General features: G+C 41.6%; 1 protein-coding gene across 2 annotated transcripts in view; it reads right to left on the bottom strand.

The window, feature by feature from the left end:
* The window catches only part of SLC25A21 (solute carrier family 25 member 21), a 275507-nt gene that overhangs the window by 80014 nt on the left and 182637 nt on the right, over positions 1–12856 (bottom strand). For both annotated transcript variants that reach the window (XM_035109126.2, XM_035109135.2), the window contains exon 3: positions 7484–7567. In XM_035109126.2, the coding sequence (XP_034965017.1) occupies positions 7484–7567 (84 nt within the window). The remainder of the gene's footprint in view (positions 1–7483; positions 7568–12856) is intronic.

Below are 12856 nucleotides of genomic sequence, written 5' to 3'. Positions count from 1 at the left end.
CAATTCTGTGATTCTATGATTTCAAAATGCCATAGGCTCACTAGAATTAGAGCCTTTGAAATAGGGTGATGTGGAAATCATAAAAGCATAAAATAAATCTGGTATTTTCCTTTTAAAAAAAAAAAAACCACACACATTAAAGCAAAAGGAAAGAAAAAAAGCCAAATGAGTGCTGAAATCTCAAAGGGCTGCAAATAATGATAGTTTATATTTTATTTTTGCACACGGCTTCATTTTTATGAGACAGGTCAGATGGGAAGTACTGTCAACATGGTATTTATCAGCTAGAGGAGGAGAAAAAACTGCAGCTGCATGTTCCTGGCATCTGATCAAGGCTTGATGACCACATATTTCAACATACCTTTCAATTATGAACATGGCAGAAAGACCATTTGCTATACAAAAAGAAAATTCTGCAGCTCAGAGCCATAGCCTATTAAGTTTGCTTGATTACTAAAGCTGGTGATTTCTACAATTGCTACAACAAGTGACAAAATCTGGCCAAGATAACATATGGCTTAATGGTTATTTACAAATAATAATAATAATAATAATAATAATAATAATAATAATAATAATAATCAGCCCAGAGCATAGGGACCCTACCTGGCCTTCCAAATCCTATACATATCCCCTGATATTGTTTTTTAACTGTTAACTAAGTACTGCCAAGAAGAGCTTCACCATATAATCTTATGGCTGATTTTATAGAAAGGGACTCAAACTTCTAGTCCAATCTTGCGGTTGTTAGTGTCTTTCTTTAACCCTTTCCTGTCTAATATGGTTTTAAAAACAAATGTGCATAATCAACATATGTAAATGATTAATGGTTGTTTCTACTCTCTTCAGGAAGGGGCTACCTTCATGCTTAACTCCATAATCAGTTATTCTGAGCCATTAATATGGCTTCCTTCTCCAAAGCAATCATTTGTTGTTGTTTAGTCATTTAGTCGTGTCTGACTCTTCGTGACCCCATGGACCATAGCACACCAGGCACTCCTGTCTTGCACTGCCTCCTGCAGCTTGGTCAAACTCATGTTGGTAGCTTCGAGAACACTGTCCAACCATCTCGTCCTCTGCCATCCCCTTCTCCTTGTGCCCTCAATCTTTCCCAACATCAGGGTCCTTTCCAGGGAATCTTCTCTTCTCATGAGGTGGCCAAAGTATTGGAGCCTCAGCTAAAGCAATCATAGACCTCAAATATAAAATCCAGGAAAGCAAGAATATTAATTCCTGTACCATCTACTCATATGAGAAGAAGAGAAGACTCCCTGGAAAAGACCCTGATGTTGGGAAAGATTGAGGGCACAAGGAGAAGGGGACGACAGAGGACAAGATGGTTGGACAGTGTTCTCGAAGCTACAAACATGAGTTTGACCAAACTACGGGAGGCAGTGCAAGACAGGAGTGCCTGGCGTGCTATGGTCCATGGGGTCACGAAGAGTCGGACACGACTAAACGACTAAACAACAACAACAACTTCTTCTTCTTCTTCTACTACTACTCATATGGCCAGAACAAGGAATTGGAGATCATTTCATGTGGTCACATCTCAACACACTGGCATGCACTGATGATCCTTCTGAACCAGTTGCTTGACAGGAATTGCACCCTGAGGAAGCTTGCTTCTTTGTAGGTCTACTTTACAAATGCTTGATAGGCAAAAAAATCACTTATCCAAACACAAGGAATTGGTATCCAAACCTTGCTATACGCACCGCAAATTCAGATATTCCAACAGAAAGTGTTTCATTGATCTGCCTGTGGTTGAAGGTAGCACAACTATGAATGAACCTTCTCTGCTGGACTTCTGAGCTCTGTCACCCTCCTGGGTAATTTTCAGTTCTATGATCCCATTAATTGGGAACCTCTCAAAGAGACAAACCCTATGTTTAATGGTTCCTTTTACACTATTTCAGCACAACTTGTGAATGTTTATTCAACCAAAAATGCTTTTATTTTTAACAACTGCTGCTTCACTTCGCTTTCTTTTCTCCCGCAAAGCAGGTGCGCGCCTGGTTAATATAGCTGGTGCACGCCACATCCATGACCTTTTTGTGCCTCCGTCAAGCCACCTGGAAAAACTGGGTAATGTTTTTGCATTTTAAGTGTCTGGTTAATTAGCATGCACATGCAGTAAAGTCTGGCTAAAAGGGGCTAATGTCAAAGGAAACTTATCTGCCAGTGGGGTTAGGGAAGGAAAGTCCTGTAGAGGCTGGTCATGAGCGTTCTCGTTCTTTGTAGTGGTCAGAGTTTCCTGGCCTAATTGCATTTTTTCTAAGAAACAAAAATGTTGATCTTTCTCTTAACTGGCTTAGAGTTGCTTTTACTTTACATTTTGTACTTGGGCACAGATAGCCAAATAAAATATCATATGCATAATAAGTGAGTTTTGAAGTGCACACCTGTGTAGAAAAGTCTACTTTCTCTCTTTAAAACCTGCACAAAGGTCACATGGGAAAGGATTGGAAGTACTTTAAAACAAACTCTTTATTTTAGAGGGGGGTTTTGGCTACATTTTAAAAATTAAAAAATAACACAATCCCTCTTATGTGGCACACAGTTTAGAACAACGGAGTACATAAATTAACAAATAAACATCAAGGAAAGAAGTAAAAGAAGCAATTGCTGCAAATATACATGTTTCTAAGCATCCTTTTACATTAGTGAAAAAGTAACTTAAGATGTTGCCCCAAAACTTTTCCTGGGGAGCTGAAACAATCTTTAGAAGAGGTATGGGAAATCTGTGATCCTCCAGATGTTGTTGGACTACAACTCCCATCATCCCTGACTAGGGGCTGATGGGAACTGGATTCAAACAATACCTAGAGAGCCACAGACTCCTTTAGAAAGAAAGAAAAAGATAAACCACAGAATAAAAGTTTGTTTCATAACATAAAAATTATTCTTTGTCCATTTAGTGATGCAGAAACTTCCATGTGCTTCGAATGATGTTGCCCCCAATCTGTGTTCTGTTTATTTGTTGGTCTATCTTATCTAATTGTTCAAATAACTGTCAAAATTTCAAGAGGAAGTTCTGTTTTGAATTGAGCCAATGTTAAATTTTGCAACTGAAACTGATAAAAGGCAAGGATCAGGATTTTACACTGACTACTATAGGCTTGGGATGTGGGTGGCACTGTGGGTTAAACCACAGAGCTTGCTGATCAGAAGGCCAGTGGTTTGAATCCCCGTGATGGGGTGAGCTCCCGTTGTTCGGTCCCAGCTCTTGCCAACCTAGCAGTTCGAAAGCACCTCAAAGTGCAAGTAGAGAAATAGGTACCGCTCCAGCGGGAAGGTAAATGCCGTTTCTGTGCACTGCTCTGGTTCGCCAGAAGCGGCTTAGTCATGCTGGCCACATGACCTGTAAGCTGTATGCCGGCTCCCTTGGCCAATAATGCGAGATGAGCGCCGCAACCCCAGAGTCGGTCACGGTACCTTTACCTTTAATAGGGCTTAAGGCTCTATTAATATTTTTATACCTGACTAACATTGTCAAAGGCAAGCCCACACAATCATTTCCTCTTTTTAAATCTATGCTAAATAGATGTTGGAGTAAAAACATTATTTTAATTTATTAAAACAAGGGATTATGGAGTACCACTGAACACAAACCAACAGTTCTAGGAACCAAGCCAGTGATGTTTTCAAGCCTTGGGAGAAGGAAGCTGTGGAAACACAGAGTTTGCCTAACCAAATTCTACCCTGGAAACTTCATAATCCAACCTCTGGAAGAAGAAAAGACTATGACAGAATCTAGCGGCCAACCCCATTAACTATGAACCTCCAAATCTGGTTCATTGTGGAACTTTACTGTCCTATGTCTCTTTGACTACTGTAGCTTATGGTGAGATTTCTGAGACGAAAATTCTCTCAGGTGCCTCAGTTGTTTAAAGCAAATGCTGTTATGAAATATTCAGATTAGACAAGCAAATATGGCAGCCAAATATAAAATAATCTGAGGCTTATTTAAATTGTCATCACCTGATGTTATGTACTAAGCTTGGATCCTAGAACAATAGGCAAGTAGGGTCCTAGAATGCAACAAATGATTGGCTTGCAGGAGAAGACCAATCAGGCTCCAGGAAGAAGTTAATCAGCCTATTAGGCTGGTAGGATCATAGAATGCAACAACTGATTGGCCTGCAGGAAAAGACCAATCAGGCTCCAGGAGGGAAGCAGAATCTGTCAATCAGACGGGACTCATTGTGTAAATAATGTATATAAAACCTAGAGGTTTGGGGGGGCATTTCATTCACTTTTTTACAAGCTACAATAAAGAGCATGAAGTCACTACAGGACTCCTAGTATATTTCACCTGGCATTGCAAAAAGTTCCCTAAAGAAGAAGGTTTAAACCAATTTCCTAAATTCCAAATAAGGTTGCTAAACAGGCTTCCCTATAGCAGAAATTCCACATGTTGAAGCCATCCTGCTCCTCACAGCCTCATAACCGACTCAATTCAAATTTCATGTTGGATTTTATGGTGGCAGTCTTAATGAAAATAAACAGCCTCATGATGAGAGCACAGTTTGTAACTAGTAAGGTGTAGCCTTAACTTGAATTGTTCAAAAAGCAGCGCTTAATATTACAGCTCACAATGTCTCTTAAAGTAACCTTCTTTAGCAAGCATTTGAATGAAAGCACACAAGGGCTGCCCTCTTTCCCTCTACTGAGAGCACCAAGATTTGAAAAAGAAAACAAAATTCTTCATGCTTTCTTCTTGTCAACACTACGACCTGCCTGTGGCTGAGTCTCAGATTCCTGATCAGCTCTCACTCAGCCTAACACCAGTACAAAAGTTTTCACTTATTGTTTGGCAGCGGCTAAGCTCACCAAAGGGCCTGCAATGAGTAAGAAAGTGCTCACCAGAAAAAGCCGATGTCTGCTGCATTAAAAGAGTAAGTGTTACATTCACTAATCTTTGGTGTTGACAGAGAAAAGTCTAGGAGCAGATGCTTTTCAAAAGGTTATTGTCCTCTTATTCCATACTAAGATTTAGCAAGTTATTTTTATATTGTTTTAAGAGACTGCCTGTTATTACCAATGTGAAAAATAGCTTGCCCGAAGTCATTTTTCAAGCCAACAAATCATGGTGGTAAGAGGAATATTTTATGCCCTGGGGGTATGTTTGAAAATGATAGAGGTTATGAAACAAGCTTAGAAATATCTCTGAAACAAGGTTGCAATGTGGTACACATTCAGGCCCTGATTTACGTGTGACGTGGCCTACTGTACCTGTGCAAGTGTTCATCACAATAATGTAATGTCCAAATATGGACCTATATATGACTGGGAGAGGCCACCGAGACCATATAACAACGGTCCTGAAAGACCTACATTGGCTCCCACCAATACGTTTCCGAGCACAATTCAAAGTGTTGGTGCTGACCTTTAAAGCATTAAATGGCCATGGTCCAGTATACCTGAGGGAGTGTCTCCATCCCCTTCGTTCAGCCTGGACACTGAAGTCCAGCTCTGAGGGCCTTCTGGCAGTTCCCTCACTCCGAGAAGTGAGGTTACAGGGAACCAGGTAGGGGGCCTTCTCAGTAGTGGCACCTGCCCTGTGGAACACCCTCCCACCAGATATCAAGGAAATAAACAACTATCTGATTTTTATAAGACATCTGAAGTCAACCCTGTTTAGAGAAGTTTTTAATGTTTGATGTTTTTAATATTCTGTTGGGAGCCGAGCAGAGTGGCTGGGGAAACCCAGCCACATGGACGGGGTATTATTATTATTATTATTATTATTATTATTATTATTATTATTACAACAGTAGCATGCCAGCAATAACAAACACAGGACGCTGCCTTATACCAAGTCACACCATCGGTCCCTCTAGCTCAATATTGTCTACCTTTCCTGGAAGTGTCTCTCAAGACATGAAACACTTCTAGTCCTACTTGTAGGTGATGGGGATCGAACCTGAGATCCTCTGTTTGCAACGCAGATGCTCTGCCACTGACCTATGTGGGCATGCCAGTGAAAGTCTATTGCAATGCGTGAGAGTCTAAGCTACAGCATTCTCAATAAATGGCTACTTAAGCACCCACAGTGAAGGAGAGTCCACCATCATCCTAGATCATTGGTTCCATTGTGAAACTGCTCCTTCTTGCTAAAGGTTTTGTCTAATGATACCATGGTGCTTTTTCCAGTCTCAGGAAATAATGTTTTGCTAGTCCAAAGGATGTGCTGCTAGTTGCCTGGAAGCAGCCACTATTGCTCCTGGACATGAAGGAAAATGGCTCGGAACCATGGTAAGTCTGAATGTTAGGGAACATTTTTTTAAGGGACAGGTTATTTGTTATTTTTAAGCAGACCTACTAGAAATGTATTCAGGAAAACATGTCTTCTATGTAAAGTAAATGAAACAAAACGTTATCATTATCTTTCTTGCACTAAAACTCCAAAAAAAAAGTTTTTATGTTTCCTACCTACCATACACCAGCTTTCCCTTTGTGTCAGCATTACCTCACGCACCTGTACTGCATAAAACTTGACATTCAATAACAGTTAATGAAATAAGATCAGTTTCATAGTTACTTAGGAAATATTCTAAACACTTCAACCCCAGTCACATAAAAACTTAGACACATGCTAAATTTTACATTCCAGGAGTTACATACTCAGCTGGTGAAGAAAAACACTAATTGATACAAAAGGGCCTAGTATTGTTTTTCCACCATGCTGCAAATTCACAGATCACCCAATATTGACAAGAGGTACTAGCCATTGGTGGTTTTGCCTTAGCAGAAAACACTTCAGCTTGGCCAAGTCAGGGCATCTGATCTTCCCAGATCCTCAAACACTATTAAGCCAACTTCCTCCCCCAAAAGCTGCCTCTAAGGAAGATGATGTTCTTGAAATATTGTTTTATATATTTTATAGTTTGTTTGTCACAGCACTGAATGGAAGATGGAAGATGGCAGGATCCCCAAGCTCAGCGGAGAGCTGGCTTCAAGCACTAGGCCTGTAGGCAGACCAACTCTGCATTACAAAATGTCTGCAAACATGACATGAAGGTTGGCAACATTAATCCCACTGTGTGGTAATCCCTTGCAGACGACCGTAATTCCTGGAGACAGGTCATATATCCACAACCGTGATCAGAGGAGGAATGACTATTGGGAGAAGCGCAGAAAGAAGAAATACCATGTGGCAGCAAAACCTTCGTCTCCCTTCTTGGTCTCTATAGCCACAGCTGATGCTGTAACCCTCCAATGGTTTGACTTTACCCTCGAAGGTATACTCTTCCATTGTTTGGTGAGATGGACGGATTCTACCACAAACTTGTAATTTATTGTTTAGATGTCTATTTTGTTTATATTGATCATCATTTTGATATTGTCAGTTACTCTGACTTTCCTTTCAAAAGTTACAAATATTACATGAAACAAAACAACGATATTAAAATAAGTTATTGTTTTAAAAACTTTTAAAAAGTGAGATCATAAATAAAACAATTGTCTTTGTCCTTACCCTTCTGTCCGGAATATGGTCCTAAAGCTGTCTCCCAGGCTCTTGTATCTGGCTGGATCAGTGTTTCCTCTTTGAATTTGGAACCTATAAAAAGCAGTCCATGATAGGACAAAAGCAATAGAAGGGTTTAAAAAGACAAATTTGACTTCAGAGATTCCACCCATACTCTTCTTCAACATTATCATATGTAACTATTTTTTATTTACACCAGCTTTTAAATTGGCTGAGTTTTCTGAAATAACCATTACAGTGGTACCTCGGTTTATGAACACAATTGGTTCCGGAAGTCTGTTCATAAACTGAAGCGTTCATAAACTGAAGCGAACTTTCCCATTGAAAGTAATGGAAAGTGGATTAATCCGTTCCAGATGGGTCCGCGGAGTACTTAAACTGAAGCGTTCATAAACTGAAGCATGGGTGTAATTGGTTCCGGAAGTCTGTTCATAAACTGAAGCGTTCATAAACTGAAGCGAACTTTCCCATTGAAAGTAATGGAAAATGAATTAATCCGTTCCAGATGGGTCCGCGGCGTTCATAAACCGAAAATTCATAAACCGAGGTGTTCATAAACCGAGGTTCCACTGTATTCCCATTGTGCAGAATGGAGGAACTGTGAAACCATTCATGTTTCTTGTCACTCTGATCACGATATCCCTTTTTAAATCCCCACATGGGCTTCCTGTCCAGTCCTGGATCCAACACAAACTGATTGTCCTTAGCTTCAGCGCCCCCCACAATCTTGTAGCACCCCATATCTTTTCTAGTGTTATCTATTGATAAATTGATAAATATCTGTGTCCATCACTCTTTCAGCTCCACTACTCTCAGCCATCTAAAGGTCTTCTGCTCCCTCAGAGCTTTGCTGTCCTATAACACTTGAAAATGCCTCACAGAACATCAATATGCTTTCTTCAAATCACTTCAAAAGACCCACCTTTTCCATAAAGCCTTTGGCATAACCTCCTAGTTCTCATGCTCTAATGAGAGTCTAATCAACTCCTGTAATGCTTCTAGCTTGTCTGGATGGAGGACCAAGAGTGGTGTGTGTGTTTAGAAATTAGTCAGTGGGGAGCGGGTGATACTGTGGTCTAAACCAATGAGCCTCTTGGGCTTGCTGATTGGAAGATTGGCAGTTCGAAAGCACGCCAGCGGAAGTTGATAAATAGGTACTGCTGCGGCTGGAAGGTAAACGGTGTTTCCGTGCGCTCTGCTTTCCGTGGTGGTGTTCTGTTGCACCAGAAGCGGTTTAGTCATCCTGGCCACATGACCTGGACAAACGCCAGCTCCTTTAGCCTGAAGCGAGACGAGGGCCGCAACCCCATAGTAGCCCTGATTGGACTTAACCGTCAGGAGTCCTTTACCTTTTACCTTAGAAATTAGCCTACTCTACAAAGGTTACATTTATGTTTCTTGCTCTGCCCAATTTTGCCTCTGGCCCCACTAATCAGTGGAATGTGGACCACAGAAGGTTACTCTAAAGGGAATGAGACCCTTGGACTGAAACAAGCCCGCCCCCCACTCCCCATGGTGATGTGGAAAGCCAGCCCTTTTGCATTTGGGATCCCTCCTGTGCTTTCTGCTGAGTGGCGCCCTGGGCTTCTCCCCCCCAAGTCCTACGCTGATGGCACCGCTGTACTCACTTCATATAGCTGTCAGCTGCTGGTAGTGCGTGGGGTGGGAAATATACAGCTTGATGAGTTTTCCCAAGTTTAAGCTGCTACTCAACTAGATGAACATGAGATTTGCTTCAGCAACCTACTATCTTTTAATTCTATCACATTAAGGTTCATTGATCTCCATTATTTCTACCCATGTGTAGATTACATTTATCTCCATAGCATGATCTAAAGCACACACCAATTTGCACACAGAGACTATCCTGTTCTCTTCTGTGTTAGGGAAAGGTCTGCAAGGAGGGCTGCTGTGTTTTACTTGACGCTTCTAGAGTGTGAGAAGATAACATAACAATTCCATAAGGAATTTGCAAAAGACTGGAAACATTTTAAGGAACTCTTTCTCAACATCTGCGATGAAAACTTGATTTTTTAATAGTGTTTATTTTATTCTTTAGTCTTCGGTAGTTTTTTTTCAAAGAAAAAATTAATGGCCGCGAATGAGGAAACATTAGGTAATTAAAAGTACCATACATTTCAACAGGTGAAATTTGCAATGCAAACCTCTGCAAGTCTACTCAGAAGAAAACCCCACAGAACTCAATGGGACTTACTTCAAGGTAAATATGTATAGAACAGGAGTCCTACTGAAAGTAATGGGCCTTAAAGGTACATAATTTGGGCCGGATGGTGTCCACTGTTTCCAAAGTAGTTTTTTTAAGTGACCATTTTCCAAGCTCCGAGAGAGAAATTTCCTGATGATGTAATGAAAATACATTGGGCAATTATGAAAGGAAGTCCACACCTCTTTTGAGTGCTCTTACGCTGGGGCCTTTCTATAGTCCCAATAAAAGTAGTTCTGGCACATTCGAAATGGTTGTCTGGGGTAACTTCTTTTATTAGCCCAAAAAACAACTGTTGCCAAGTTGGCAGAGCAGCAAGCACTCTTCAACAGCTTTACACTCCAGTAAGAACTGGTGCATAGCTTTTCTTTTTTCAAAGAGCCCTTGGGAAGGTTAAGTCTCACATCTTCCAGTGGCATTAAATAAAGTTCAATAAATAACAGAATGCCAAATAATTGGTGCATTTTTAAATTGGGTGACAGAAAAACACACCTGGCAGGAATCCCTACCATGTAGTATTAAAATACTGTATGTATGTATAAATTTGTCAATTTAATAATAGTTTACGTCATTAAAAGGAATGTGCATTGCATACTGTATAGATCAGGCATCCCCAAACTGTGGCCCTCCAGGTGTTTTGGCCTACAACTCCCATGATCCCTAGCTAACAGGACCAGTGGTCAGGGAAGATGGGAATTGTAGTCCAAAACATCTGGAGGGCCGAAGTTTGGGGATGCCTGGTATAGATGAAGCTTTTTTGAAAGCTTAATTATCTTTTAAAAGAAAGCAGGTGAGCAGTTCACTGCTTAAATCTCCAGGTGATTCAAACATTCTTTAAAATTTATCCAAAAGAAGTTGCAGAACAGGAAAAAGTAGAAATCTCGATAACTTGGTTGAGATGCCCAGCATAGATGTGTGAAAAAAGGTTGACTCTGGCTGTCAACACAAGTTATTTACAGGTGTTCAGTATTCCGGAACTGTTCAGTATTAGGGGCACAACAAGCTTTAACCCAAGCCCGGTGCCTTCATGAATGTCTGTAGATGACAAACCACATGCATGTGAGGAGGGCCTTCTGCAAATTTTTAAATGAATGAACATAGGCCAGGATGGAGCTTGTACCTTATGTACATAGGATGGAGCAAAATACTGCAGACACGTCCTTTTGAATGTTATGGACAGGTCTTACACGCATGCACTCTTTTGGAGCCTAAACAGACTTTTGGATAAATGTGCCTAGAATGAGTGGAGCTTGCTGCCATCCCACCACACTTAGTTTCCATGGAAACCAAATGTCTGAAAAGGATTGTAAAGGTAAAGGTAAAGGGACCCTGACCATTAGGTCCAGTCATGACCAACTCTGGGCCTGCGGCACTCATCTCGCGTTATTGGCCGAGGGAGCCGGCGTACAGCTTCCAGGTCATGTGGCCAGCATGACAAAGCCATTTCTGGCGAACCAGAGCAGCACACAGAAATGCCATTTACCTTCCTGCTGTAGCGGTACCTATTTATCTACTTACACTTTGACGTGTTTTCGAACTGCTAGGTTGGCAGGAGCTGGGACCGAGCAACGGGAGCTCACCCCGTCGCGGGGATTCGAACCGCCGACCTTCTGATCGGCAAGCCCTAGGCTCTGTGGTTTAACCCACAGCGCCACCTGCGTCCCAGAAAAGGATTGTAGTTGATCTCAAATATCCCCCAGGAGCCTTGTCTACACACAAACAATTAAATGGATAGCTCAGTTGGTAGAGCATGAGACTCTCAGGGTCATGGGTTTGAGCCTCAAGTTGGGCAAAAAGATTCCTGCATTGCAGGATGAAGGACTAGAGCTTCCAGCTCTATGATTCTGTGATTTCACACTGCAGGTGGGAGATGCCATTTTTAACGTTTTCATTTGCTAAAATCTTCCTGCATGTATAATAATAATAATAATAATAATAATAATAATAATAATAATAATAATATTTATTATTTATAGCCTGCCATTCTGGGTGGCTCCCAGTGGAATATTAAAAACACAATAAAATACAAAACATTAAAAACTTCCCTAAACTGCTTTCAGATGTCTTCTAAAAGTCAGATAGTTGTTTATTTCCTTGATATCTGATGGCAGGGCATTATCACTATCGAGAAGGCCCACCGCCTGGTTCACTGTAACCTCACTTCTCACAGTGAGGGAACCGCCAGAAGGCCCTTGGTGCTGGATCTCAGTGTCTGGGCTGAACGATGGGGGTGGGGATGCTCCTTCAGGTATACTGGACCGAGGCCGTTTAGGGCTTTAAAGGCCAACGCCAACTTTGAATTGTGCTCAGAAGCATACTGGGAGCCAATGTAGGTCCTCCAGGACAGGTGTTATATGGTCTGGGCAGCCATTCCCAGTCACCAGTCTAGTTGCTGCATTCTGGATTAGTTGTACTGTAGTTTCTGGGTCACCTTCAAAGGTAGCCCCATGTAGAGTGCATTGCAGTAGCCCAAGTGGGAGATAACTAGAGCAGTCTGGCGCGACATTCTGTGGTCAGGTAGGGTCTCAGTCAGCATACCAGATGGAGCTGGTAGACAGCTGCCCTGGGCACAGAATTGACCTGGACTCAGCTGTGAGTCCAAAATGACTCCCAGGCTGCGTACCTTCAGGGGCACAGTTACCTCATTCAGGACCAGGGAGTCCCCCACACCTGTCCACCCCCTGTCCCCCAAAACACACAGGGGTTCTAACTCTCTATGTTCTAGCATATCCTGTTCTTTTATACTACAATTTCTTTTGCTTTTTTTAGTGTAGGAAGCATTCATAAACATGAGTCCACACCTGAAGTCTGAAGTGGTAACATATGTTCTACCACCCCAGGACTCTCCTACCTCATCTTGCTGTAGACTAGGTCTACTTTACACTGAGATGGAGCAGAAGGAGAGATGGCAAGATTAAAAGGGGAGTTTTATGGTGCAGGGTAGGCTAGTGACTAGGATAGAAAGGGCTTGTTCTCTGGTGGTCGCAGTGATGTTATCCTTCTTTGTCATCACACATCTTCATCAAAAGTGGCCCTTTCCATGAAGAATTCTACTGCAAATAATGTAGTTCAAGAGTCTACTCGTTCTAATAGTCATAACTGCACAGCAAAATAATTAATAAGAGCACAGCAAAGTA

The sequence above is a fragment of the Zootoca vivipara genome, chromosome 1 (genome assembly GCF_963506605.1).
Source record: "Zootoca vivipara chromosome 1, rZooViv1.1, whole genome shotgun sequence".
Lineage (NCBI taxonomy): Eukaryota > Metazoa > Chordata > Lepidosauria > Squamata > Lacertidae > Zootoca > Zootoca vivipara.
This window is presented reverse-complemented; position numbering and strand designations above follow the sequence as displayed.